This window comes from Taudactylus pleione, unplaced genomic scaffold (assembly GCF_031769625.1).
Source record: "Taudactylus pleione unplaced genomic scaffold, aTauple2 ptg000579l, whole genome shotgun sequence".
In the NCBI taxonomy this organism is placed as follows: Eukaryota; Metazoa; Chordata; class Amphibia; order Anura; family Myobatrachidae; genus Taudactylus; species Taudactylus pleione.
Window position 1 is genome coordinate 2,667,346 of NW_028284981.1, and position 26,874 is coordinate 2,694,219.

The 26,874-nt window shown below is 44.8% G+C and overlaps 1 protein-coding gene across 2 annotated transcripts; it reads left to right on the top strand.

Moving 5' to 3' along the window:
- Positions 1-14,619: 14,619 nt before the first annotated feature.
- CDK9 (cyclin dependent kinase 9) lies at positions 14,620-25,576 on the top strand. 2 transcript variants are annotated; one of them, XM_088453369.1, is made up of 7 exons: positions 14,620-15,036; positions 17,206-17,287; positions 19,219-19,309; positions 22,043-22,221; positions 23,738-23,909; positions 24,419-24,567; positions 24,688-25,576. In XM_088453369.1, exons 1-7 carry the CDS (start codon positions 14,945-14,947, stop codon positions 25,048-25,050), a joined length of 1,128 nt encoding a protein of 375 aa, XP_088309495.1. In that variant the 5' UTR covers positions 14,620-14,944; the 3' UTR covers positions 25,051-25,576. The 2 variants fall into 2 exon arrangements, with proteins under 2 accessions (XP_088309495.1, XP_088309494.1); XM_088453368.1 differs by having other exon boundaries at positions 14,855-15,036; positions 22,055-22,221.
- The last annotated feature ends 1,298 nt before the right edge of the window (positions 25,577-26,874 follow it).

Genomic DNA, 26,874 nt, shown 5'->3' on the forward strand with positions numbered 1-26,874 from the left:
CCATTGCGCATGCGTGCAAGCCGCCACTGCATGCTCAAGCGATTAAATTGCGATTACGCATACACATAAGATTAATTCAGAAAGTGACAGGTAGTCAGCGTTTGGGGAAGGTAATGGGCGGTAGTTAGAAATATAATAGACTATGTGGTCATGTATTTAACACTGCTAAAATTTTGATTGCTATTAACTGGAAAAAAACATATTCACCCCCATTTCCTGCATTACTCAATAGAATCTGATACACTGCTTCCATGGAATATATCACTCCATGACAAAATGCCAAAATTTCATGAAGTATGGATCCCCTGGTATTCTTACTTTAATAGGACCCTTCCAGGTCTGGTTTGACCTCCACCTTGTACTTTTTGTACTATTTTATTTATTTATTTATATTTAATATTATATATTTTTTATTTATTTTTTTTCTTTGACTCTGCTGCCTGGTCCTCCCCCATCCTTCTTATCCGTTTTCTCTTATTTTATATTCTTAATCGTATTTTCTAGATGTTGTTTTTTTTTCTGCTAAATTTTTTCAAACCAAAACTAAGAAAATAAAGTAGTTTGTTGTCTTTAATTGTTTTTTTTTTTTTTTTTTTTATGGCTGTATATTATTGTTTTTTTTTTTTATTTTCCTGTTAACTACCTTTAATAAATAAAGAGATAAAAAAAAAAAAAAAAAGAAATATGCTGGTGTTTAAGTTTAAGCACTGTTTTCCGGGCGTACATAATTAGTCACTGCGTCCTTGTTAGTAGCAAGAGAGCCCTCTGTGTGTCTGGAGACCCGCTGTGTCTGAGACAACTCATGCTGCATATCCACTACACGATTTGCTCCATGAGCGATATCGTGAGGTGTGTCTCCGGTAGCAGTGTGCTCAATGTCCTTAACGACAATGAGCACACACTGAATGATATCATTAATGATATCGTTCAGTGTCGGCACCCTCCCTCATCCCCGAACCTGCACAACCTGACGACATCGTCAGGTTGGACAGCAGGTTCGGGCGATGAGCGTCGTCATCAACTACCAGCGGGAGCGCGCATCGCAGGTCGTTGACAGCATATCCACTGGACGATATAATGAATGATAACAATATCCTTATCGTTCAATCAGTGTATTATATCGTCTAGTGGATACGCGGCATTAGACACATAATTTGCCTGCTACTTTGCGAATAAGTCCTCTCTGCGACCGCCGTTGCAAACTAATTACTGTGCGTGGGCAGTGCGGCTTTGGCTCATTCGCATTAGCAAAATATATCGCTCCACTGCGCCTGACATCAACATTGCGTCCATCTTCGAATCAGGCCCTTTATCACCCCCTGCAGGCGCTCCCATTTACACTTGTACATACATACATACAACTCCAATAACAGATGCATTTGGACAAAAGTAGCTAAAAATTTAATTTTCACTAGGAGCCCATAGTGTTAGCACTAAATAATCTCCTTTGACGTAACAACATTTAGGGGCCTTTTCATCATTACTTAAATAGCCCGGTAACCATCTGGAAACGCTAGTTTCCGGAAATTTAAGTTAACAGGCCTTTCATCATCAGGGGTCCGATTGGACCACCTGATATTCAGCAAACTCCGAAAAACTTTAAGTCTTCAGAGTTTGCCTGTGAGAACAAGCGCCATCTTCAGATGGCGGTTGTACTCTTAGACCCGCTCCTTCCTATGGAAAAGAGTTCCGGGGATGTGAAGAGGTATCTGAGCGGACCCCTCCGCCGCCTCCTCACTGACTCCCTGGCAGCTTTGTGCATGTGTGACACATGAGCAGAAGCCAGCGATGGGAACAGGTAAGTAACGCAGCTGCTTTTGTAGCTGCGTTACTAATCGCAGTGACAGCTGCTTTTTTGAAGCAGCTGTCCCAGCATCGGAGCAATGATGAATTGATCCGGTGATAAGTATCACCCGCTGTGAGGTAGATACTTAATCATCGGTATGGCCCCCGATGATGATTAGGCCTCTTAAGGTGGTTACACTGCACAGATATATCTGCAAATGATGGTCGCTCATACACATTGAACGGCCATCGTCTGCTTCTGTCCGGGGAGCGTGTCCCATCCCCCTCTCCGCGACCTCTGCTGCATGTGTACGGCCAGTCAGCAGATCGTCCGTACACACTGCCCGATGGACAGATAGATCTGCCATCGGCTGTGCAGCCCAGCCGACGCGATATGTCTGTGAACGACGTCGTTCACAGACATATCACTGGTACACAATGGCCGACGGTCACCCGATATATTGGTCGATAAATTGATCGGCCAATATATCTGTCAGCGTGCACCCAGCTTTAGACACTTGCAAACTCTGTAATCTTAATAAATTCCAAACTACTGTCATTATATAGAGTACAATGTATGATATACAGTATAAGATTTAACAGAACATCACATCAACAGTTTACATTTTCCATTCATATTTCTCTACTGATCCCAGATGTGGAGTGTGTCAATTTTTGTTTTATACATTATCAAAAGTTTATTTAGCTCAGGCTGGCGATTAGATATGACAGTAGACGGTATATAAGAAAAGTATATTAAAATAGTATAATTTCTCAATAAAAAGTATTGATGAGTTAAAAAAATGAATGTATTATGTCTAATGATAATATGTCGGTACTTTAAATGACAAGCTGCAGCACTTTATATGTATAAGACTGGGCACATATATAAAGTAAACTTTTTTTTTTTGTTTGAAATTTAAATAATCCAGTAATTGTAGAAAAAGAAAAAGTAACACAAAAAAAAAAAAAGTATCACGGCACAATTTTGTAATAGAAGAGTCTTATAAAGTACAATAAAGTACAATAAAGTACAATAAAGTACAATACTACTTACTGAATTTTTTGGAGTTTGATTTCTTCGCAATGTCTCCCATTCTGCCTCTCAGAGATTCTGACAAATGTGCTGAAATGTTTTAACATCCGTTACACAGGGTTCACCCTATACGCCCCCTTCGCTTATATGGTTCCCTTTCTCTATACGTCCCTGTAGTTAGTGCTCATCTTCCTGCACTATCTTGCATAGCAGTCAGACGAGCTTTGTGTGGTTTGGGGTAGTTGAACTCAAGATTAACCACAAGATGAGCAGTAATGTAGGGAGGAGCCATGTTCTAAGAAAGATGTTTATCTGTAAGGTGTCATGAAACTTTTGATCTTCGAAATAGCCCTCATTGTCCTTCTAGTAAGTCTGGACACGCATTCTGTACATGTCATTAAGACGGAGGTGTCGGTGCTATCCATAACACTATAAGTACAGGCAAAGTGTGCTTATTTGTAACTGTGACTGCAGTAGGTCATCTGCATCAGAATATAGTAGTAATCTTTACTTCCGCTATTTCTGTCTATGCCAGCTTCCTGTGAGGTCTTAAGCACCCAAGGTGGAAACCTGGTTAAACTATGAAAAAATCCAATCATCATAATAGAGGTGTTTTCCTACTCGATAAAAGTAAGTGACAATTATCATTAGATTAAAATGTACTTTATAGCAGCGGACCACAGAAATTGGTAAACTTCAATCCCCAGCCACAGGGGCCTATTCGCCAACACTAAAATAACATTTTTAAGGACATTTTCCTTAAATAAAGTTATTTTAGTATTCATGATGACACTTAGCACAGGAGATAATACTGATATCTCCTTGCTAAGTCTCCCCGCGTTAATTTCCACACCCCCCATACATTAGTATGGGGATATGGAAATTATGGTATTCATCAAATTCCGAAAATTATGTATTTTCGGAATTTGATGGAGGTTCTATCTGCCATTGTGAGGTGGCGAATAGCAGGTGACACTTACCTGCGGTCAGCTGGACAGGTCCCCCGCAGCTCCCTCCGGCGCTCTGGTCCCTCCTCTGGCTCCGGTGGTTGCTCGCACACTGTGTTCTCCCAGCAGAACACAATAAAGTTTAGAAAAAAAAAAATGTTTTTTTTTTTTTCTAAACTGTACTGTGGTATGCTGGGAGAGCACGTGTCAGACCAGCAGGACGGAGCCGGAGGCTGCTGCGTGGGAAGGTAAGTGCGGGACGGGGTGGAGGTGAGCGGAGGGGGGCACACAAACTTACCGCCGCTGTAGGTAGTGCTGCGCATGCGCTGGGTTTACGAATGTAACAGCGCATGCACAGCACGGATTCCAGCTGCGGTAAGGTAGAGTAGAGAGGGAAAACTATCTATTTCCCAAAAAGATGTCATCGCAAAAATTACAGTTTTTCGGAATAGATATTGATGGAGAGGAGGAATGATGAATTCCTCCGGTAATTAGGTAGAACTCCATGTTAGTTCTAAACCTAATTACCACCAGCAAATTTTAAGGCATGATGTATAGGCCCCACAGTCCCATGCACTAAAGCAAAGCTCTAGTGTCACGACCAGTGTTTCCCGGCATAGGGGACGACGGGTAATACCTGTGAGGATGCTATGGCGAGGGGTGTCTGGCGGGGTGCATTGGCTGCGCGTAGTCCTGTGCGGGCATACTGTCACTCTGGTCTGGTTAGGCCTGGTGGTTATTCCGTTCCGTTCTGGCATGGGCGCCGCCATCTTGCCTCCGGACATGTGACCTAGTTGCCCTATCCTGGTGTGTCACATGCTCTCTCTGGCCTCTCACAGTGCGGCACTGGGTATTTAAGGGAGTGCAGAGCTTCCTTTCATATACTCCGTTCTATACTATCTCCCATGCTTTTTGCAGTATACATGCTACCATTGGGTGAAATAATCAGACGTCATGGCCTGGTCTGCCACTGCTATGCAGATGATACACAACTGTACCTGTCCTTTGCTCCAGGTACAAAGGACCCAATAACAACACTAAATGGCTGCCTAGCTGAGCTTCAGAAGTGAATGAGTGTCAGTTGGCTGCGACTGAACCCTGATAAATCAGAGGTTCTTACGATAGGTCACAGGACAGGGCTACAGCATAGCCAACCAACAGGACTTACGCTTGGGGGTTCAGAATTACAAAACACTAAACATGTGCGGAATCTTGGTGTTGTCCTGGATAGTGGCTTGACACTTAAACATCAGGTATCAGCCACAATCAAATCCTCATTCTTTCATCTGAGGAACATAGCCAGAATCAAGCACTTAGGACCTTATTCAGAGTCGGTCGCGAGCGCTAGGCGCTCGCAGCCGACTCGATGTTGGTCCACATGGCATGCGCACAACGGGGCCGGCTCCGTCGTGCAAATGCGCGAGCCCCCGCTAACGACGGGTGATCCGTCGTTAGCGGGCTCCAAGCAGATGGTGCGAGCTGTCGATGTTGATTGACAGCTCGCTCCTTTTGCTGGGCGGGCAGGGGGCGTGCCTGCCCAAACGGAGGTGTTCCCGCCGGAACACTAGCCGTTTGGGGGCGGCCCCACTGACATCATCAGTAATGTCAGTGGGGAGCTTCCTGCTGAAACACAGCAGGAAGCTCCCTGGGGCTTAAGGTTGACGAGACCCTACCCTAGGGTCTCGTCGTAAGCCCCGATGGTCGCGATGGTCTTGACCATCGCGACCATCTCCCTTAGCGGTCGTTAGAGCTGTGGGTGTTAACCCACAGCTTAACGACCGACATGGAGGCGGCCGTTCAGGATGCAAGCGGCCGCCCTGTTTCTGAACGACCGCTTGCATCCTACGACCGCCTCTGAATGAGGCCCTTAATTCCCTCAGAAGATCTGCCTAAAGTCATACATGCATTTATATCATCACGCCTAGACTACTGCAACGCCCTCTACCTCGGTCTCCCAGCAATAGAATTACACCGCTTGCAGATGGTACAAAACGCAGCTGCCAGGCTATTAACCAACCAGCCACATAACACCCATTCTCTACTCCCTTCACTGGCTGCCTGTCAGCTGGTGAATTGCTTTCAAGATTGGATTAATAACTTACAAAGCCCTACATAACCATGGCCCAAGGTACCTAAAGCAGCTTCTGATTCCTTACTGTCCCACCCGATTACTGCGATCCGTTGACGAAGGACTATTAACAGTACCTAGAATCTCACGGAATTCGTCTGGGGGTCGAGCTTTCAGTTTTGTGTCTCCAACCTTTTGGAACTCGCTTCCCCGCACAGATCGAGAGGCCTCCACTCTAGAATCCTTCAAAAATAGACTCAAGACTCACCTATTCACCCAAGCATTTCACTAATGTCCCTTGTTTAAGCTTATTTTGTATTTTGTACTGTAAATGTAAAGCACTTTGAGTCCTTTAAGAGAAAAGCGCTATATAAATAAAATTATTATTATTATTCATTGCCAGTGCAACGTGTTTCTCAGTGAGAGCTGAGAGAGAGAGGGCCTGATTCAGAGCCGGAAGCTCTGACCAGAGCGCTCGCTCTGAATCAGGGCCCTCCTACCTAAAAATGGAGCGGCCTCTTGGACGCTCGCATAGCTGTGGCTTACCACCCACAGCTTATGTGAGCGTCCATGATGATGGTCGCGATGGTCAAGACCATCGCGACCATCGGGCTTGCGACGAGACCCTGCGGTAGGGTCTCGCTGCCGCAAGCCCTGGAGTGATTCTGGCTCTATCAGAGCCAAAATCACTCCCACTGACATCACTAGTGATGTCAGTGGGGCCGGACCCAGACGGTAGGCGTTCCCATGGGAACGCCTCCGTCTGGCAGCCACGCCCCCGGCACGCCCTCCAAAGGGGGGCGTGCTGTCAATCAACATCGACAGCACGCCCCCTTTGGTGCGAGACCTGGAGCGACGGCTTCCCCGTCGCTCCCCGGGTCTCGCGCATGCGCACGATGGAGCTTCCTCCGTCGTGCGCATGCGCTCTAGGGCACCATCGACCCGCTTGCGAGCGCTCAGCGCTCGCGAGCGGGTCTGAATCAGGCCCAGAGTTCCTGTGCTCATTCACCTGCCTGCTGGATCTCTGCCTAAGCCTGCTTTACCTGACCTGCTCCATACCCTGCTGGAATCCCCTGCTCCCTCCTATTGCCTCTCCCTTGCCTGAGTACCTGTGTCAGCTGTTATCCTGCACCCTGCCTCCACTTACATTTCCTCTGGACATTTTCTCTTCAGCCTGCAATTCACTTCAGCCTGCAATTTACTTCAGCCTCACAAAACCTGGAATACTGGACTGCCTTCTGTTGTCACTACCTGGACTTTTTCCCATTGCATCACTACAGTTCCCAAGTGCACTTTAGTGCTAAACCCGGACTTTCTGTTTTGCCACATTCATGTCTGTTAAAAACACATTAAAAACTCTATGGGCCTGATTCAGACCCACTCGCGAGCGGCTGTCCGCTCGCAAGTGGGTCGATGTTATGGACTGAGCATGCGCACGACGGAGGGAGCTCCGTCGTGCGCATGCGCCAGACGCGACGAGCGAAGGAAAGTCCTTCGCTCGTTGTGTCCGATCAAAGGGGGCGTGCTGTCAATGTTGATTGACAGCACGCCCCCTTTGGTGGGTGTGCCGGGGGCGTGCCTCCCTGACGGGGGCGTTCCCACGGGAACGCCTCCCGTCAGAAGCCGGCCCACTGACATCACTAGTGATGTCAGTGGGAGTGATTTTGGCTCTGATAGAGCCAAAATCACTCCGGAGCTTGCGGTTGATAACCTCAACCGCAGGCTCCGACTCGCAATTTCGATGGTCGCGATGGTCTCGACCATCGCGGCCATCACAATGCACGCTCGTATAGCCTGTGGGTGGTGACCCACAGCTATACGAGCGTCCAGGAGGACGCTCCATGAAAATGGAGCCCGGCCCTCATTCAGAGCGTGCGCTCTGCTCAGAGCGTACGGCTCTAAATGAGGGCCTATGTTTACATTTAAATCTGCTTCAGTGTCTGCTCCTATTACCACCCCGGGTCCACAACAAAACCAGAACCTAACAGCCTGTTTCTGCACCAGATGCAGCAGCAATGTCAGATGCACAATGTTTTTCCTATGTGCATGCTTCCCGATTTTGTAAATACAGAGTCACAGGGGCCTATTCATTAAACGTAAAAATTCAATGGAGATAATTAGCTTTAGAACTCTCATGGAGTTCTAGCTAATTATAGGTGGAATTCATCATTCCACCTCTCCATAAGTATCTATTCCGAAAAGCTGTCATTTTTGCGATGACAGCTTTTTGGGAAATAGATACTTTTCCCTGCCTACACTACCTTATCGCATCTGGAAACAGTGCTGCGCATGCGCTGTTACATCTGTAAAACCAGCGCATGCGCAGCACTGCCTACAGATGCAGTAAGTTTCGTATGGGGAGTGTGGAAATTAACGCAGGGGGACTTAGCAAGGAGATATCTGTGATATCTCCTGTGTTAAGTCTGTTCATGAATACCAAAATAACGTTATTTAAGGAAAATGTCCTTAAAAAGGTTATTTTAGTGTTGATGAATAGGCCCCACAGTACAGATTGCGATTATTTGCTATTACGTATGTGCAAAACGTCCTGGAAATCTCAACAGCGCATGTGTCACCCTGTGTGTATGGCTCCGTATGGTGTCGCGTACGGAATCACAGACATTACAGCAGGAGGTACAAGACCATGGGGTTCCTTGGAGGCGGCCTGAAGCGAGCGCAGAAAAAGGACGTCGCATGGGCGTGATACGGGAGTGCCACGAGCGTGTCAGATAACGCGGCTGCGTTCTCAAACGCAGATCCACAGACACCATGGTGTAGAGGATTTTCAGAAGGAGACCAGGCGCCAGCCATAGGCTGTCATAAGTGTGGATGGTGCGCCGACGGTGGTGGAGTGTTTACAACCGCCGGTGGAGTTGCACTGTCCATGAGTATTGAAAGTGGGCGTATTAGAGCTTGCAGAGTTCGCCGCACGCTAGTACACAAGGGGGAGGCTGAAACTAGCATTGGCATATTATCGGCGCACATGCATTAGCGTTCACCTCTGAAACAGGCCCACAGTATCAGAAATGTAAGGGGCGTTCCTGGACGTGGCGTATGAAGCCTCTGAACTCCACACACAAGAGCCCATGCTCAGACAGAGAAACCGCGCCTGCTATAGGACTGGTGCAAATTTTCCATGGTGCGACCGTAAAGACGCACCAAGCAGTAGTCCAGCGTTTACGGAAGCTGACAGTGGATGTCTCAGTCCTTGCACATTTGGATGCATGACTGTACACCAGGGCGGCGCTGTAACAGGGCTACATACTGTAGCTGGGCCAGCAGCACCAGTAAGTGCAGCCGAGCGCTGATTGGAGCATCCTGAGGACGCTCTAAAAGGAATGGGATGTTTGACCGCCAGACGTCAGCCCGGCGGTTCAAATCCCAACGCCGGCAGCCCGATGCACAAGATCCCAACAGCGGAGGTAAGTTAAGTATTCCCTTCCCCCTCAACCCTCCTTTAAGGGTGCCTAACCCTATCCTCCCCCTTAGTGCCTAACCCTAACCCTCCCTCGTAAGTGCCTAAACCTAACCCCCCTCCCCACACCCTAAGCCTCCTGGGGGGGTGCCTAACCCTAACCTCCCCCCCTAGTGCCTAAATCTAACCCCCCCTTCCCCTAGCCTAACCCTAACCATCCTTGGGGGGGTGCCTAACTATAAGTCCCCCTGGGGTGCCCTATACCAAACCCCCCCATCCCCGGCTACATACATACTTACCCCCGACGTTGGACCATCGGTCCGGTGTCCTGTCGGGGTCCCGGCGTCGAGATTAACATAAGCGTTGGCATTCGATGGCTATGCATTTCGATGCCTATGTTAAATCCCTTGCCGGGATTATGCTGTCGGTATTGAGACCGGCAGGCATGCGTCCGCCGGTCTCATAACTGCATACCCTCTAATCAGTGGCACAGACTGCAGGGAGAGTCTAAAGGACGCTCCGGTGGCGCCGCAGCAGTGATCCTGGCTGAAGGAGCCCTGCGCACTGTGCAGCGGCAATGGTTGCACACCCCTAGTAAAATCTCTGCACCAGGGAAGGACTCTGTGCAACAGCTTTAGCATAAAGACACAGACACGTCTACATCCGATTTAGAATCTGGCCCAATTTGCACAATTTAAAAAGTATTATTGCTATACTATGCACGAGAGTTACATACATAACTTATAAACAAACAATGATGATAAATAAGAATAATGTTTTTTTGCCAGCTAACACCAAAGAAGAGTTTTCATGGTGATTGTATAATGTTTCATGACGTATAATATTTTCCTTGCCGAGTAAACAAATGTAATAGACTTTAATTTTGATAGTATCAACTATCAACATATTACTTATTACGCAGTGCTGTGCAACCAAAGAACATTGTTTAGACAAATCAATCCCTGTTCAAGTGGATTTTACAATCGAATCTGCCTACTGCAAGCTTACAAAGCCACGGTCAATTTCGTTAAGAGTCAATTAAACTAACAGCATGTCTTTGTACTGTGGGTGGAAACCAGAGCACCCATAGGAAGCCCAGGCGAACAAGGGAAGAATATATAAACTCCACGCGGATAGCAACATGGGCTGGAATCAAGCCCAGTGCCCCAGATCTGCACAGCCAAGACACCTGCTTCCATGCCTCTGCACAATATGTCAAACAGTATGGTAGTAAGCAATTAAAGATAAATAAAATCAAACGTGAACATAATCAAAGCTCCAATGTTCAGATAAAATTATTTGTTTTCACTGCAGTTTTATAATAATCTTTAAAATAAATACCTTCCTATATGTGTGGCATATTTCCACTCAAGTAGGAAAACATATAGAGTTTTTGGTCCTAGGCGCTGATTAAGGAGTCTATGTACTAAAAATCGAGGACCAGACGCGATTATTTTCCACCTAATTCGCCGGGGATATTTTAATTTTTAATAAAAATATCCCTGCTATGTACAACGAGGAACTCGCAGGGACAGCGGTTGCGGTAACCACTGTCCACGCGAGTTATATCCCCGCCATTTAGAAGTCTTTAACAGAAGTGAAAGACTTCCCCGGAGGAAGCTGACACTGCGCATACGCACGGTGTCAGCTTTCGGAGCCGACGGGGGAGAGATCGAAAGATTACTCTCCTTCACCAGGAGGCTCCATAGGCTTAAAGCACTACCGGGGCTAAACTCCGAAAAGCTTTGCTTTTTTGTAGTTTAGGACATAGGGGTCAGATCGTAATCCCTATTGCTAATAATGGGGACTGCAATCTGCAGTGCTAATTAGCACTTTGCTGGAGATTTCTGTGAAAACTCCTGCATTGTGCTATTAGGGCCTGATTCAGAGCGCTCGCTCTGAATCAGGGCCGTCCCAGCTAAATTTGGAGCGGCCTCCTGGCCACTCGCATAGCTGTGGGTGACCACCCACAGCTTATGCGAGCGGCCAAAAAGATGGTCGCGATGGTCTTTGACCATCGCGACCATCGGGCTTGCGACAAGACCCTGCGGTAGGGTCTCGCTTCCGCAAGCCCAGGAGTGATTTTGGCTCTATCAGAGCCAAAATCACTCCCACTGACATCATTACTGATGTCAGTGGGGCCGGACTCAGACGGTAGGTGTTCCCATGGGAACGCCTCCGTCTGGCAGTCACGCCCCCGGCACGCCCACCAAAGGGGGAGTGCTGTCGATGTTGATTGACAGCACGCCCCCTTTGGTGCGAGACCCGGAGCGACGGAGAGCCCGTCGCTATCCGGGTCTCGCGCATGCGCACGACAGAGCTCCCTCCATCGTGCGTATGCGCAGTGGGGCAACATCGACCCGTTTGCGAGCGTCCTTTGCTCGCGAACGGGTCTGAATAACCCCCCTTAGTACATAAATTCAATCCATAAAATTATGCAGAAACAGCAGTTTCTGCATAATTTAATGTAAAAAAACGGCTTGATACATAGGCCCCTATACTTTAATTACAAGTTGAGATATAAGAGCTACTAATAAAATAGATAAACAAACTGTATATATATATTTCGACGCGACAGTTATGATTCACCGTCATATCCAGAATCTAATCACTACTACTCAGATGGAGTGTAAAGGAATATATGACAAGCAAATTACGTGTTTATCATGTGTTTTTTTTTTTTAACTGATTAGATCAATGATGAGTTGTTAAAAAAAAAAAGTATATCACCAGCAACTTTGATGAACATGGAAAACACTTGCAGACAAAAACATTGCAGCATTTTCAACACTTTTGCAATCATAAACATCTAAATGTAGCCTTTATACAGCAGTTAATTCAATATATTTTTGCACACTTACTTGTGAACTTGCGCTGTATCCATTCATGTATGAAGATTTTCTGTATAACAATTCAGTATGCTACGTACATACTTATGTCCTGCTAGTGGAAGATACGTAACACTGTAATTTTGGCAGCATCGAATAAGATAAAAATAAAATGCAAGTTCCCTTACATATAATACCACGTACACATACCTGTGTGCTGCATGTAGTGTTACCTTGTGTGCATTCAGATAGAATCAAAAAGAATGCCTGAGTGTACAGAGGCTGCATACGGTACCCCAAAGGGATTGATGATCGCTAATCTTTGGTGTGGTCGCATGACAGACAACTGAAAATGACCAATGTATTTACAAAGCTTAAGAGGTACTGTGACATGTATCTTACTAAACAGCATTTGATATATTTTGCATAGTATTTATATTTGCTCTGTAGCTGAGTGGACTTCTGTAGATAAAATATCAGCCTCCATAATCACAACCTAATCTGACAGATGTTCCTTTCTGATAAGCATCGGAAACATTTACATACACAGTAGATGAGTAAAAGCTGTTAACCCATTTAGATTTCCGTTAAAGTGGTAATTTGAAACACAAAATCACAATGTATCACAATAATCAAGTTATTCCAGTAAGAAATACATATTTTTTAATATTCACGAACAGAGTACTTTAATTCTACAGACCTCTCTGATTTTCAATGCCATGATTTCAGCGGCTCATTCTTCAATAGCTCTACAGAGAGGAATTAGGTTACGTATAGGTAAATCATGGGGTTTATTTACTAAGCGTCTGCTTATAAAAGTCAACACTTCCCGGTGTGTTTAATGGTGCATACACATGGTCAGTTAACCAGGACGATAAAAACTTTATCGTTTATCGTTCGATCGTTTATATCGTCCATTTTTGTAGCCCCTTCCAACGACCATCGATGCGCGGGTATGGATGGTCGATATCGAACATCGCCCGTGCATGCAGGCCAACCTGCTCGATATCGACCAGGTTAATCTGTTTACTATAGGGACCCGTGATCAACGATCGCGGGTTGTGATAGTAGTTTGGGGATTGGTGCATGTGCTGCATGTTCGATATCGAATATCCAGCACATGCAGGACGATCAGACAACGATATCTGATCATTGTCTGATCGTCCCGTGTGTACGGGCCAGTAGTTTGACATTGAGAAGGGCAGTGCCTTTAATTGCAAACAAGGGGGTTTTGGTATTAAAAGCATTGTGACAATAGCCTAATTCAGGAGATATCACAGAAATCTCTTGGAAAAGACAATTTAAAGGTTCAGACTGCAGTCCCATTTATTCTCATTGGGGACTACGGTCTGGACCCAATGTACTAAGCTCCCATCCCATCGTGCCTATATAGACATTCTAGTGGGACAGGGATCTTGTGATCTTCTCCAAAGTTTTTCGGGAACACGACACTGCTGTGTCAGAAGATGAGGAGTCTTTTGAAAAAAATGTGAAAGACTCCTCGTTTGCTTGTAATTTGGAGGGACATCTGGTTCTCACAACCGCTCTCCTTGCATACATTTTTCATCCATATGAGCATTAATAATGTTTTAAAAAAAACAAGAATTATTGCTGGAATACAAACAGAAAAAAATAAAAAAATCGCAGCACCACCGCACTGATTAACAATGATGGCCCTAGAGCCGAACATATTTCTGGAAACTGGGATACGCTCATGCACTACTAATATATTGCTAAATTATTTTCAAAACAGTGTAATGAATTACTCCTTCTATGGAACTCCAATAAACCTCCCATTCGCAAAGATTGGTTCCATAAGATTTACTTTTTTATGTCTATGGAAGATATAACCTCCTCAGTAGACAAGTCATCTGGTTTCGCCAGTACCTGGTCACCCTGGTTGGAGTATAAATCCTCAGGGGATTTTGTAAAAACTATAGGTCTTCTTGCTAGTATAACTGAATGTTTTTAGGATTATATATAATCCAGCCTAACGAACTCTACCGTCCTATTCTTCCCTTTTATTTTTCCTGTTTTCCTTTTTGTCTTCCTTCGTTTTTTTTTTGTTTATTTTACACGTATATTCTCATATATCAAATTTCTTCATTTATGTTATAGATGTTATTAATTAGTTTTCTGAATATTTTGCGCTTCGTTATAAGTGTAATTTTTTTTTAAGCTATTTGTAAAATTATATAAAAAAAACAGAATATGAAAAAAAATATAATAATAATTTAATAATAATAATAATAATTCGTTTAATGACTTTATTTAATTAGAAATCACAATCACCTGGTCCAAACACACTGAGAATGAGACTGTGTGTAATAATAGTGAATTAATTCAATTTTCCCGCACTTATGATGAGGTCACGGTGATGAAGCTGGCGCCATGTTGAATAAGGGACACGTCACCTTCCAGTCCCTACATCCGCCCGGCCCATCATTACCCGGCCGCTTCCGCCCTCACAGCTGCCCTTATTGTGACCTAACACACTATCATTGTGACTCACTGATGCTTCCAAGTTCCACCATATAAAGCCAGCGAGAGAGTGCTAGACCTGACGCTGGGAGCCCGTTGTGTTGTGTTATCGGAAAGACGCTACGAGCCAGGCGGGGAGGCCCAGCAAGTGGGACTGCTGGCCGCCGGACTGTCGGCTTGAGGCCTGGTGGTGGTGGAAGCGTCGAGCCGGGAAGCCTGCGGCCTAGCCGCCTGAAGTCGAACCCGCTTGTCCTCGTCTCCGACGCCGCAGGCAGCCTGAACTCCGCGGCTCAGCCGCGGGAGAGGCCGGGGGCTGGCGGCCTTTGCCCGGAGTTGGAGTCCCGCGGCTCGTCCGGGTCTGAGCCCCCTCCCCCCGCCTCGGCCATGGCGAAGAACTACGACGCCATGGAGTTCCCGTACTGCGACGAGGTGTCCAAGTACGAGCGTCTGGCCAAGATCGGGCAGGGGACCTTCGGGTAAGGGCCAGGGCCGGCTGTCCTAGATCTACTGTCCATATAGATGTGCCCCCCCCCCCCCCGATATTACATGGAAGTGCCCTGGCACCACAGTGGGTATAATATACCCTGTATGCTGTGTGGTGCTAATAGTGGCCACATTACACTGTGTCTGCTTGTATTGGGCAACCATGTCTGACTGCAATCTGTGCAATTCCATTGTACAATCAGATTGTAATTAAGATTGGGCATTATTTCTTGGTGGGTGCGGGTACCCTCATTCTGTAGTGAGACGTGTACCTACTACTGTGTGCTGTAAAGTTGGGTTTGCCTGAATGCTATAGATGGTTCGATTTAGTGGCAAACGATATATCGATGGTTCCTTGATGATGACGTTCACAAATATATAGCAGATGTATCATTTTTATCTGGTTGTCTGTACTATCGACCACCTGCTATGTTGCTCGCAGCTGCCATTGAATATGATGTCACATGTGGGTGCACATATTCAAATGGCTCTGCTGGCAGACATATCGATTGGTGGGCGATTGGTAAGTGCATATTGTTTTATTGTTGTTTTGATCAGGCTTTTATCTGGTGTGTTGGTAAGATGTCTGTGTGCCCATCTCCTATCCTGGTGCTGGAGGGATGTATGGCCACTGTTGGTTTACGCGCCATCCGTAGTGAATGCAGTAAACTACCGCCACACATGTAAAAACAGGTTGGGTATGAAATACTGGCAGTCGGGATGCCTGCTGTCAAAATCCCTATAGCGGTATCCCGATTCCTGGTATCCCGGGGTCGGGTGAGTATACTTACCCTTCCCCTTCTCCTCCTAATGACGCCCATCCACTAGGTGATTTTGACAGGCGATTGCAAATCGGGCCCTTTAAAGTCTGGAACGACCAGCGATGCGCCTGCTGGTCGTTTCCAGCGTCAATCATCGGGCAAACATGCTGGTCAACCTGACCTAGCATGTTGCCAGATGATTGAGCTTGCACTGAACGACTGCTCGTTCAGTGCAGGCTCATCATAGACATAGAAACGTGCTGTCGTTTTTATGGTCTGCTAGTGGATGGGCAGCTTAACCCTCCTTTCTTGCACCCTAATCCTCCCTCTCAAGGTTCCTTTTTAAAACGTTAAGGAGTTCAGAAAACATTTGGTGTGAACACTGAACTAACGAAATCTAGAAAAGGAGCAAACTGGAGTTTTACCCTCCGTGTGACTTATGCCGCATACACACTAGACGATAAGATATCGTTAGCGTTCATCGCTATCAATATTGTCCAGTGTGTATGCAAGACATAGTTAACAATCCATTAACATTAACTGCCTTTCATCGCCTGTACTTGCAAGGCAACCTGATGATATCAGATTTTGTTAACGATATTGTTCAGTGTGTATGCTGTCTGGAACGAGTGTGTATCCCTAGTGTGTATGTGTGTGTACATGTGATAGGGAACATAGGGCCTGATTCAGAGCCGGATGCTATTTGCGGTCGTTCGTCCAGAAAATAGGGGTGGCTATTCAAATGAACAGTTTGCTCTTTGCGGTCTGTTCACGCCTCTATGTCTGAACGAGCGAACAAAACTTGCGGTCGTTTTTTTAAAAAATACGCCCCCTGGCCGCTCTCATCCTACGTCATGTCCGCTATTTATTAGATTAATCGAGTACATCAACCAGCGTATGAACTGCTCACTATTCTTGTGGTTGGTTTTTGCTACCACAAATTTGCGAGCAGTTCTGGCTATAAAATAACCCAGTGACATGGTCAATGATGCTGCTGTATTAATTATGCACACCCTTAAAACGCCCGCTTTGACCTTTAAGCACGCCTGCGTTCGGATCTCCACTCCCCGTTTTCAAGCACCTTCCCCTGTTACCACCCTCATACGCCTCATTCTGTCACTCAAAATAGCAGGCATTCGCTATTTAGCGAACAAACTATTTTCGGCCGCACTGAGTGGTTCGCGCATGCGTATTACGATCCGTACGCATGCGCAGCTGGGCAAACATCGCTCGGAGCGATCGAGCGGCCGCTTTCGAGCGGCACTGAATCAGGCCCATAGATTGTAAGCTCCACTGGGGCAGGGACTGATGTGAATGGCCAAATATTCTCTCTGTAAAGCGCTGTGGAATATGTGTGCGCTATATAAATAACTGATGATGATGATAATATTCCCCCAACAGAGAGGTGTTTAAAGCCAAGCATCGGACGACTGGCAAGAAAGTGGCACTGAAAAAAGTACTGATGGAGAATGAGAAAGAAGGGGTAAGTCGGAACTTTTGGCTTTGCCCATTGCAGACAGAAATTATGCTCTATATTTAAAGTGTGTTTAAATTAGATCTCTTGTGTGTGTTTGATCACTTAAATAGGTACGGATGTAATGTCCTATAACTAGTAAGAAATGCGAATTGACTCGCCATGGGCTACAGGTGTAAGCATACAGCTATTCGATTAGCTGCATGGTTCTGTACTGGCTGCGTATGTTATGTTTATACCAGGGGCGTCTTATGAGAGGAGGGGGCCCGTGTGCATTCTTCGTGCATGGCCCCCTCCTCTCTCCCCGGCAGCCGACAGGCATGGCTGGCCGACCACCGCAGAAGCAGTAGGCTCTAGGCACTAGAGTGCGCCCGGAGTCTACTGCGCATCAGCAGAACGCCAGAATAATGGCGTCGTCCATTTTCCAGTGCTCTGTGCGGTGCTGACACCCGACGCGGGACTACGGACAGGAGTTTTAAATTATATGGGTGTGCGGGGGCCCCCTGGACCTGCACCCATTATAGATACGCCCCTGGTTTATACGCACAAATGGTTATAATGTCACTTGGATCACTGCCTACATCTCACATGGAAGTAAGGCTACTACGGAACCTTGAGGCTAACTGAATCGCACTCATTGTGTTCTATTTAAGGGGAACAAATATTGGTGGGATTGCATAAATATTTACTTAATCACTGACTGCCGTTAGAAAGGTGAAGCAGCGCATTCAGTAAGAATTGCATTCTACCATGCACAAACCATTCCAGGGCATTTTCTGAAGTTTCAAACCAACATTGGTCTTTCAGGACACCTATAAATTTGTCCCGTATTAGAATCCGGAGGTGGTGATGATTACATCACAGTATTGTAAAGTGTTTTGGAATGAACCGTGGAATTCTCATGGTGGCATAAACCATCAGTTAATTACTCCCTATATTCCTCCGGTGTACTTTAGCTTTCTCCAAGACCTGAATACATGTTGTATAACTTTTCAGTATAATAACATCTGCAGAAGTTTCTAACCAATACTCTTGAGGACTCGTCCTATTCCTTCTGTAGAGACTAGTGAGGTCCCTGAGGTATGCAAGGCTAAATAATATAACAGAGGCCACTTGGGGCCGGATTCAATTAGCGGCAAAAACGGATGATTTTTGACAAAAAAAAAAAACAGGTGAAAAGTTTTCACCATCTCTGACCAGGAGGGGAAAAAAAGCAAAATTCCCATTATTGAAACGTGGGGATTTCTTTCAGAACCCTTTGGACCACCCCTGATGATAAATGACCCCATTTGTTTTGAAAGTTGCGTTATCTGGAGAAAAACGTCCAGTCAAATTTTTGGAGAAAGAAAAAAAAAAAATTAAAATAGTTGAAAATGGGTTTAAAGTATTGGATCTGGTATTTTAGGTTGGGGGCGATATGGCTGTGTCAAGTGTTTTAAACATCGCACGTGGCTGCAGCTGGCGGGTTTTTTTAACAGTTTTTAAAATTTGTGCTTTTTCGCCACAAATATACTTGCACCCATTTAACGTACCCCAAATTTACATGGAACAGTAATTTCCTGGAAAAATAATTGCTTTCTATAATTTAACGTTATATATGCAAATTAATGCCAACCGACGCAATTTGAGTCCAGTAAATACTTTTATTACGGATATATAATACACATCTAAATTATTTTCCGATGTATGTCAGCCATTTTCTGGGGTACAGACACAATTTCCTGCCATTTTCGCCTGTTTTTTTTTTTTTTTCTTGCACGTGCCATTGTTTTATTTTTTTGTCAAATTGTCCGATTTCGCCGCGAATTGAATCCGGCCCTTAATATGTAACGGTCACGGCGTGACAATTCGTTTTATCCGTTGTGCTGTCTAACATGTTATACCTAAACTTGTTGGGATTTTATTTTCACATGTGATGTCGTCTTTCTTTCCATCCTCAGTTCCCCATCACCGCCCTGCGTGAAATAAAAATTCTTCAGCTGCTGAAACACGAAAATGTGGTGAACCTCATTGAGATCTGCAGGACAAAAGGTAGAGAATGTTGTGTGTTAGAGCTGACAGTGCATGTACACACGTGGTTCCGGGTATGTGTTGGAGCAGGGTGCTTGGCAGCAAGCTGAGGTGGGAACGCATGATCGGGGGCTATATCTAAGTCAGTGGTTCCCAAACTTTTTTTGAACTACAGAAGTATCCGCTTTATTTTCACGGCACCCCTAAGCCAAAAGTTTGTTGTTGAGAAATTCAGATAAAATTAAATGAAGTAAATTGTGCTGACCGGTCATCGTCCTTGTGACGGACAGATTTGCTTCTGTTTGTCCATATATTTACATTACATTGACCATAAATAATTTGATTTGGTGCTGGATCACCAACCTGAGGCACCCCTGCAAGTGTCCCAAGGCACCCCAGGGTGCCACAGTGCACAGTTTGTGAACCACTGAACTAAGTGACCTCCACTCACTGCCAGCAGCTCATACAAATGTTTTGTCTATACTGAAGATTGTGCATTGAGGGTCTGATTCGGAGCCGCTCGTAGGCGGCCGCTCGTTCGTTCCGAGCGATGTTTGCACAACTGCGCATGCGTACGGATCGTAATACGCATGCGCGAACCAGTCAGTGCGGCCGAAAATCGTTTGTTCACTAAATAGCGAATGCCTGCTATTTTGAGTGACAGGAGGAGGCGTATGTGGGTGGTAACGGGGGAAGGTGCTTGAAAACGTGGAGTGGAGATCCGAACGCAGGCGTGCTTAAAGGTCAAAACGGGCGTTTTATGGGTGTGCATAATTAATACAGCAGCGTCATTGACCACGTCACTGGGTTATTTTATAGTCCGAACTGCTCGCAAGATTGCGGTAGGAAAAACCAACCACAAGAATAGCGAGCAGTTCATACGCTGGTCGATGTACTCGATTAATCTAATAAATAGCGGACATGACGTATGATGCGAGCGGCCAGGGGGCGTAGTTTTCCAAATAACGACCGCATGTTTTGTTCGCTCGTTCAGACCTAGAGGCGTGAACAGACCGCAAACTGTTCATTTGAATAGCCACCCCTTTTTCCTGAACGAGCGAGCGCAAATAGCGTCCGGCTCTGAATGAGGTCCTGATTCAGTAGGTAATATGCCCCTCAAAAAAAGAAGTTCTACATTGGGAACATGATCTATATGCTGGCAGTGAAGGGGTTTACATTATTGGCAAAACTACCAAAGACCAAATTGAACTAATAGGGACACGTGTAGAAATCTGCACCAAACCGCAACAACCAATCAGGCACTTTCTTTCATCAAGTAATTTGCAATACTCAAATACGAGCTAAATGTGGATAGGTCACTGGCACAGTGCAAATTTAGCACATAAATACAGTGTCGGTAAATTAGCTTTATAATTCTAATAGTCGAAACTCCAAGTTCCCTATCTAACAAAGAATCTTTAATGTCTATTAACTCTGACCTGTCCGACACCGTGGTAGTTACTTTATAAAAGTGGAGTAAGCAGCCTATAGAATGAAATGCTACAGTACTAGAGTATAATACGATCGCCTTGTTTTTTTAACCATGTCCCAATACTGTCACGGGTATGGCCCCACAGTAACAGACGCCCGATTCTATTACAATAGATCATTATCTGGAATGTCGTCGGTTGTGGATTATGAAATGCAGTGGACTTGACTGCATGTGTTTTAATTTCAAGGCCATTGTTGTATTAGAACATCTGTTTGCCCTGGGTTTACTTGGCTTCATATTTACTAGCCCATTACCAGTTTGAAATAAGTGTTTTTTTTATTTACTTTTATGGTGCATACACACGGTCAGATATTTCTCCAGATGTGTCATTGAACGATTTGAACTACGAACGATTTTTGACTGCATTAAAATGACTGAAATCGTCCAAAACCTACTGCAAACACATCAGATGTCGGATATAGTTATCGGGAACGCGCATCGTTAATCGTTCAAATCTGAAGGAAAAAATCTGACATGTTTGAACGATTTTTTAAATCGTTATCGATCAGATCTGAAGAAAAATCTGACCGTGTATGCGCCATTACTATTTCAAAAATCTTTCATATCTGAAAGAAAATGTGACGTATGAACGATGTGCATTCCCGATAGTCAGATAACGATATCTAACATCTGATGTGTTTGCAGTCAGTCTTGGACGATTTCAGTCATTTTAATGCAGTCAAAAATCGTTCGTAGTTCAAATCGTTTGCAAAATCATTCAAATCGTTCATCTGACCCTGTGTATGCTCCATTAGTCTCCCATTCAGAAAGTAACGTTCTAGCAAGGTCCTGCTACATATTTGCACTACACTACTTTGAAGAAAAAAAAAAAAAAAGCTATTTTATAAATTTATATGTAGACCCCACCCCTTTGGTGTTGGAGGGTTGCACTCAGTAGCGGTTCTAGGCCCTGGCAAGCCGGGCCGTCGCCCGCTGCGCCTTGGTGTCCGGCGGGCGCTGGAAACGCCCACCCTCCCTCCTGGTGCTAAAGCGTTTATGAAGCTTCAGGGGGAGGGAGCGGAGGAGGGAAGGGGAGGCCACACATACAATTTGGTCCTTTGTGGTTTCTGCCATCTGCGCATCTGTCGCCTACACACAGCGGAGAGCATCATTATGTGGGCTACACCAGATCCAATGTGGCACTCCCAGAATTAACGCTTTCGCTGTTTGTAGGCCAAGGGTGCACCTGAAAGATTTTTTTTCAATGCATAAGCTTATGGTGTGAGTGTCAGAGCCTTTCCGAGACTTTTTCGCCCACCTAGTTTCTCCCACAGCGAACCAGTATAATAGATGCAAAGGAAGCATCTTCTTGGTTTTTGATTTCTGTGAGCATGATCTAGCGGGGCTGCTCAGCAATGCGCACGTCAAGTTCACACTCTCCGAGATCAAGAAAGTAATGCAGATGCTGCTCAATGGCCTGTACCACATCCACAGGAACAAGGTGCGTCAACGCTCAGCACATCATTGTGTTTTTTTGTTTTTTCTTTTTAGCCTGTGTTTTTATAAACTCTGTTTATTGACTGTCTAACCTGAAATGTTTTTTTGTTTTTTTTTTGACGGGAGAAAAAGTGAGAATATAAAAAAAATAAATCTATTTGTAAAAGATTCAGGATCTGTTAATAAAAGCTCTGCAGAAACGGCGGTTTTCACATGGCTCAGGTGTGGGTGTAATGTAAGAAATGCCTATCGTGGGAGATATTTGACCTTTTCTTGAGATTTGTTTGGTAACTCATTCACTAAGGGCTGAATTCAGGGCTGATTTAGAGATGGCTGGATTTACGCAACCGCGCACAAGCTGCTCTGCAAATCTGTCCATCTCGCATGTAAATGCAGAAGGAGGTGACAAACCCTGGCCTCATCCCTCCCGGAAAACAGAAGCGAGACTCCTCCAATTCCGGGAACGGTGACCGGGTACGCCCCACAAACGCAGCAGCACGTCAATCATGCTGCTGCTCGGGGAGCTGCCAGTGAGATCCCTGGACCCGTTCTGCACATACGCAGACCCTCCAACCTCAGAGATGTACATTCATCCTCGGATGAACGTACATCTCCGAATCATGCCCTCAGTTCCCAACATTTATGCAATTGACCAATCTGGTGGCTTATTAGACCTGATTCAGCAATGTACATACACTTCCGATGGTGACCCGTTCTGCGTGACCACACGCAGTGCCCCCAAGCCATAGCATGTCCATTTTGTAGGTGGTGCTGGCCTTTGTTTCCAGAAACAGGCGTGTCTCGCCCGAGATTCCTGGGAGCGCCGAGGCCTGCTGGCATCGCAACCAGGCAGGAGGCGGCCAGTCTGAGTAAGCTTCCCATGGTCGCGATGATCATCCGATGCTGCGACTTCGAACGCAGCACTTGGATATGCGGAGCCAGCTGGGAGCTTCTTTAGTATATTAGTTGTACACTACCTCCTGCCACATTAGTATATTAGTTGTACACTACCTCCTGCCACATTAGTATATTAGTTGTACACTACCTCCTGCCACATTAGTATATTAGTTGTACGCTAATGGACGGCCGCTTACCTGCATATTCACAATAGCGTACACTTCTGAATCATGCCTTTTTTGTGTTCTACCGGTATCCAGTCTTCCCTCGTACTCCATAGAAGTGCAAAGGGAAATTTGCAATGTCAGAACTACTTTCATTGGCAGATATATACGCAGCCGGGTATTGCCGAATTGAATTCTCTACTCCCACTCCCCACCAACAAAAAAAACCTTCAAGTTTATGCTTTTTATTAATATTTTTCATTTAATTTAGATATTTTTGGGTGATTTTAAGTTTTTTTTTTTTTTTTTTTTTTTTTTTTTTAGAACATCATAACGATTATAGTAATCACTGATATGCTACTGAGTTTTCTATGTATGTTTTTGGTAATTAACTTTCAGTTTCTATAAATCGGAATGTTAATAAATATGAATATTTTTATTTAATTTCTTCTTAAACAGATTCTTCATAGAGATATGAAGGCGGCAAATGTACTCATTACCAGAGATGGGGTATTGAAACTTGCAGATTTTGGGCTGGCAAGGGCGTTCAGCTTGGCTAAAAACAGCCAGCCCAATAAATACACCAATCGTGTGGTCACCTTATGGTACCGGCCCCCCGAGTTGCTTTTGGGTAAGATTAGTTACTAGTTTGTTTTAAATTATACCTTATTAAAAAAATAAAATGTATTATTTAAAAAGTATATTTTAATTTGAAAACTTACAGCTGCAGCCCCAAATATCACTTTATTGATGGTATCATTCCCTTGTATCATTCTGAGCAGCCATCTTTCCCAGGGTTCAAGGGTTCGTATCGCAGCCCTGGTTGAAAGACTGGCTTCTAATTGGCCCTCTAGTGCACACATCCTCCTTCACTACCTGCAAGTGGCAAATGCAACAATTGTGCTCTTGTAATGCTAAACTCCTCAGTCTTCCTTATTAAGTCACCGCCCCAGAGACCCCCTTATACAGAGATGCTAATAGAAGTAAGCCTTTTTTTTTTTTTTTTTTTCAATTTGATATTCTGTTATATAGATATAAACTATAAGCATTGCCCATTCCCATAATTTATATTCCTTTTATAGGATTGTGTTGACGGGTGAGACCCATTACTAAATGCTGTAAAACTAACCTGCTTTGTAGGTGAGCGGGACTATGGCCCACCAATTGACTTGTGGGGAGCAGGCTGTATCATGGCGGAAATGTGGACCAGAAGCCCGATCATGCAAGGAAATACAGAACAGCACCAGCTGACCCTTATCAGCCAGTTGTGTGGGTCTATAACCCCTGAGGTGAGTGTGATTTGTGGTGGGTGATAGCATTGGCCTGTTTTATGTAAACAAGTGTTGAACGATTCTGTTGCTTTATAACCTGTACGAGTTAAACTTGAACCGTGTATCCCACACTTACAGGTTTGGCCGAATGTGGACAAGTATGAACTCTATCAAAAGTTGGAACTACCAAAAGGTCAAAAGAGGAAAGTGAAAGAGAGGTTAAAGGCCTATGTGAAAGACCCGTATGCGCTAGACCTTATAGATAAGCTGCTCGTCTTGGATCCACTGCAGAGGACAGACAGCGACGATGCACTTAACCACGACTTCTTCTGGTCTGACCCCATGCCCTCCGACCTAAAAAACATGCTGTCCACCCACAACCAGTCCATGTTTGAATATTTGGCCCCTCCTAGGAGAAGAGGTGGCCACATGCCGCAACCGGCAACTAACCAGGGAAGGAACCCTGCCACAAGTCAGTCTGAGTTTGAACGCGTCTTCTGAAGACCTTAAGATGACGTGAACGTATTTATGAGAACTCTAATATCTCCACAGTCTTAACATAATGTTTAACATTGCCCGGCGATTCGGGCTCGGATTGCGACAAATTGACACTATTATAGAACTCTTGATTTATGCTGCACAATGCCAGGATTAATACACGTGCATCTAGTTTCCTACCAAAGTTCAATGTGTATAAATGTCCCAGCACCCATAGATGACTTTTTCCATATCATGGAAGTTTTGCGTTCAGGATTAATAGCTTGGAACTGATTGGTCCTTGCCCAGAAGGGGCAGCCACCCTGTAAGCTAGTTACACGGACCTAGTCTTCCTCTCGTACAGCTATTGTTACCTGTACTTTTTATTATGTGATGGAATTGAAATTCTCTTTCATGGGGTCATAGTTTGTATGTTACGGACCAGTACATTATTAACTATGATTTTCTTTTTTTATTTCCCTGCCCCCAACTCATTTAATACTTTTCTGTATCTTGAAAGGAAACATTAAATGGTCCCCATTTGCTATTATCGTTATTATGTATATTTATTTCTGACTCATTGAATTAACTAAGTGCCAAACAAATAGGGGTTCAGACCTCTCACATTCCTGCAGTTCTGCTAGTTGGTGGGTTTGGTATTACAATATACTATATTATTGTCAATATGCCTGCAACATTTATTTCAAAGCCATCTTCTCATGTGTCAGGCCACTGTTGTCGCTGCAGCTAATGTGATCAGTTTATTAATTTATATGGTGCCACAAGTGTTCCGCAGCACCTTACAAAGTACATAAACAAATTGTAGACAAGCGACTTACAGAACAATACAATACAATACAGGACCAGGACATGGATAATATATACAGCTACATTAGCGACCATAACACCCAGATGAGCAACCAGGTGTTAGGTGCCCTAGTTGTGAGTAAGAAGTAGATGAAACTAAAGTAGGGAGAAGCACAAGAGGGTAGAGGACCCTGCTCGTAAGAGCTTACATTCTAAAAAGTTTACCGAAGTAGAACCTCCTCCATCTCATTGTTATGTGACTGTTAAGGTGGCGCCAGATATCGCTTTATTGCACCGTGTACAATCTTCCCCAGGACCCTCTCCTTCTGCCTAATATTTGCAGTGTTCATAGACTGGCAGGAAGAGCCTCACGGCTCACTTATACTGTAGGTGCAGAAATTGCTCATTCTATGCCACCAATAAGAGTTGAAAATGTATCTCATTGGCTGAGCAGGTTGGATACGGAATGCCTGCGGTCAGAATCCTGACAGGGTTAGTATACAGACACTGGTCGGTCAGTATTCTAACCCCTCGCTAGTTACCTTCGGGATTCCGGCGACTGGATTCTGACAGGTGTCTGGATTCCAGCTGTATAATCTTTTAAACTTGGGTCCTTTTTTTTTTCTTTTTTTTTCTTTTTTTCATGTGACTATGAAGCACCTTTTGCATTTTCTAGAGTATAAGGTTATAAACAGGCTGACAAAGGTATTAATCTGCATTATCCTGTATAAAGCGGAAGATTTTATAAGCCTATCAATTGGAAAGCTCAATGGAATGTCTGCATTAAAAAAAGCAAAAACAAACAGTGGTTCTCTGTACTCAGGACCCCACACAGTTCAGTTTGTAGGTCACCCAGTTGGTGCACAGGTGTATTCATTACTCACTGACGCATTTTAACCACTTAACACACTGAAATTGTTGTCTTTTTATGATTGAATTAGGTCACGAACATCTTTTTAAAACTTTTCCAACACTTTTTTTTTTTTTTTTTTTTTTATTAAGCTCCTGCTTATAGCAAATGCAGAGAAGGTGGGTCACACA

Bases quoted from the DNA above. Each gene is read 5' to 3' on its own strand.
- CDK9 (XM_088453369.1), top strand. From the start codon at position 14,945: ATGGCGAAGAACTACGACGCCATGGAGTTCCCGTACTGCGACGAGGTG. The intron at 15,037-17,205 runs GTAAGGGCCAGG...TTCCCCCAACAG, and splicing joins ATCGGGCAGGGGACCTTCGG to AGAGGTGTTTAAAGCCAAGC. The intron at 17,288-19,218 runs GTAAGTCGGAAC...TTCCATCCTCAG, and splicing joins TGGAGAATGAGAAAGAAGGG to TTCCCCATCACCGCCCTGCG.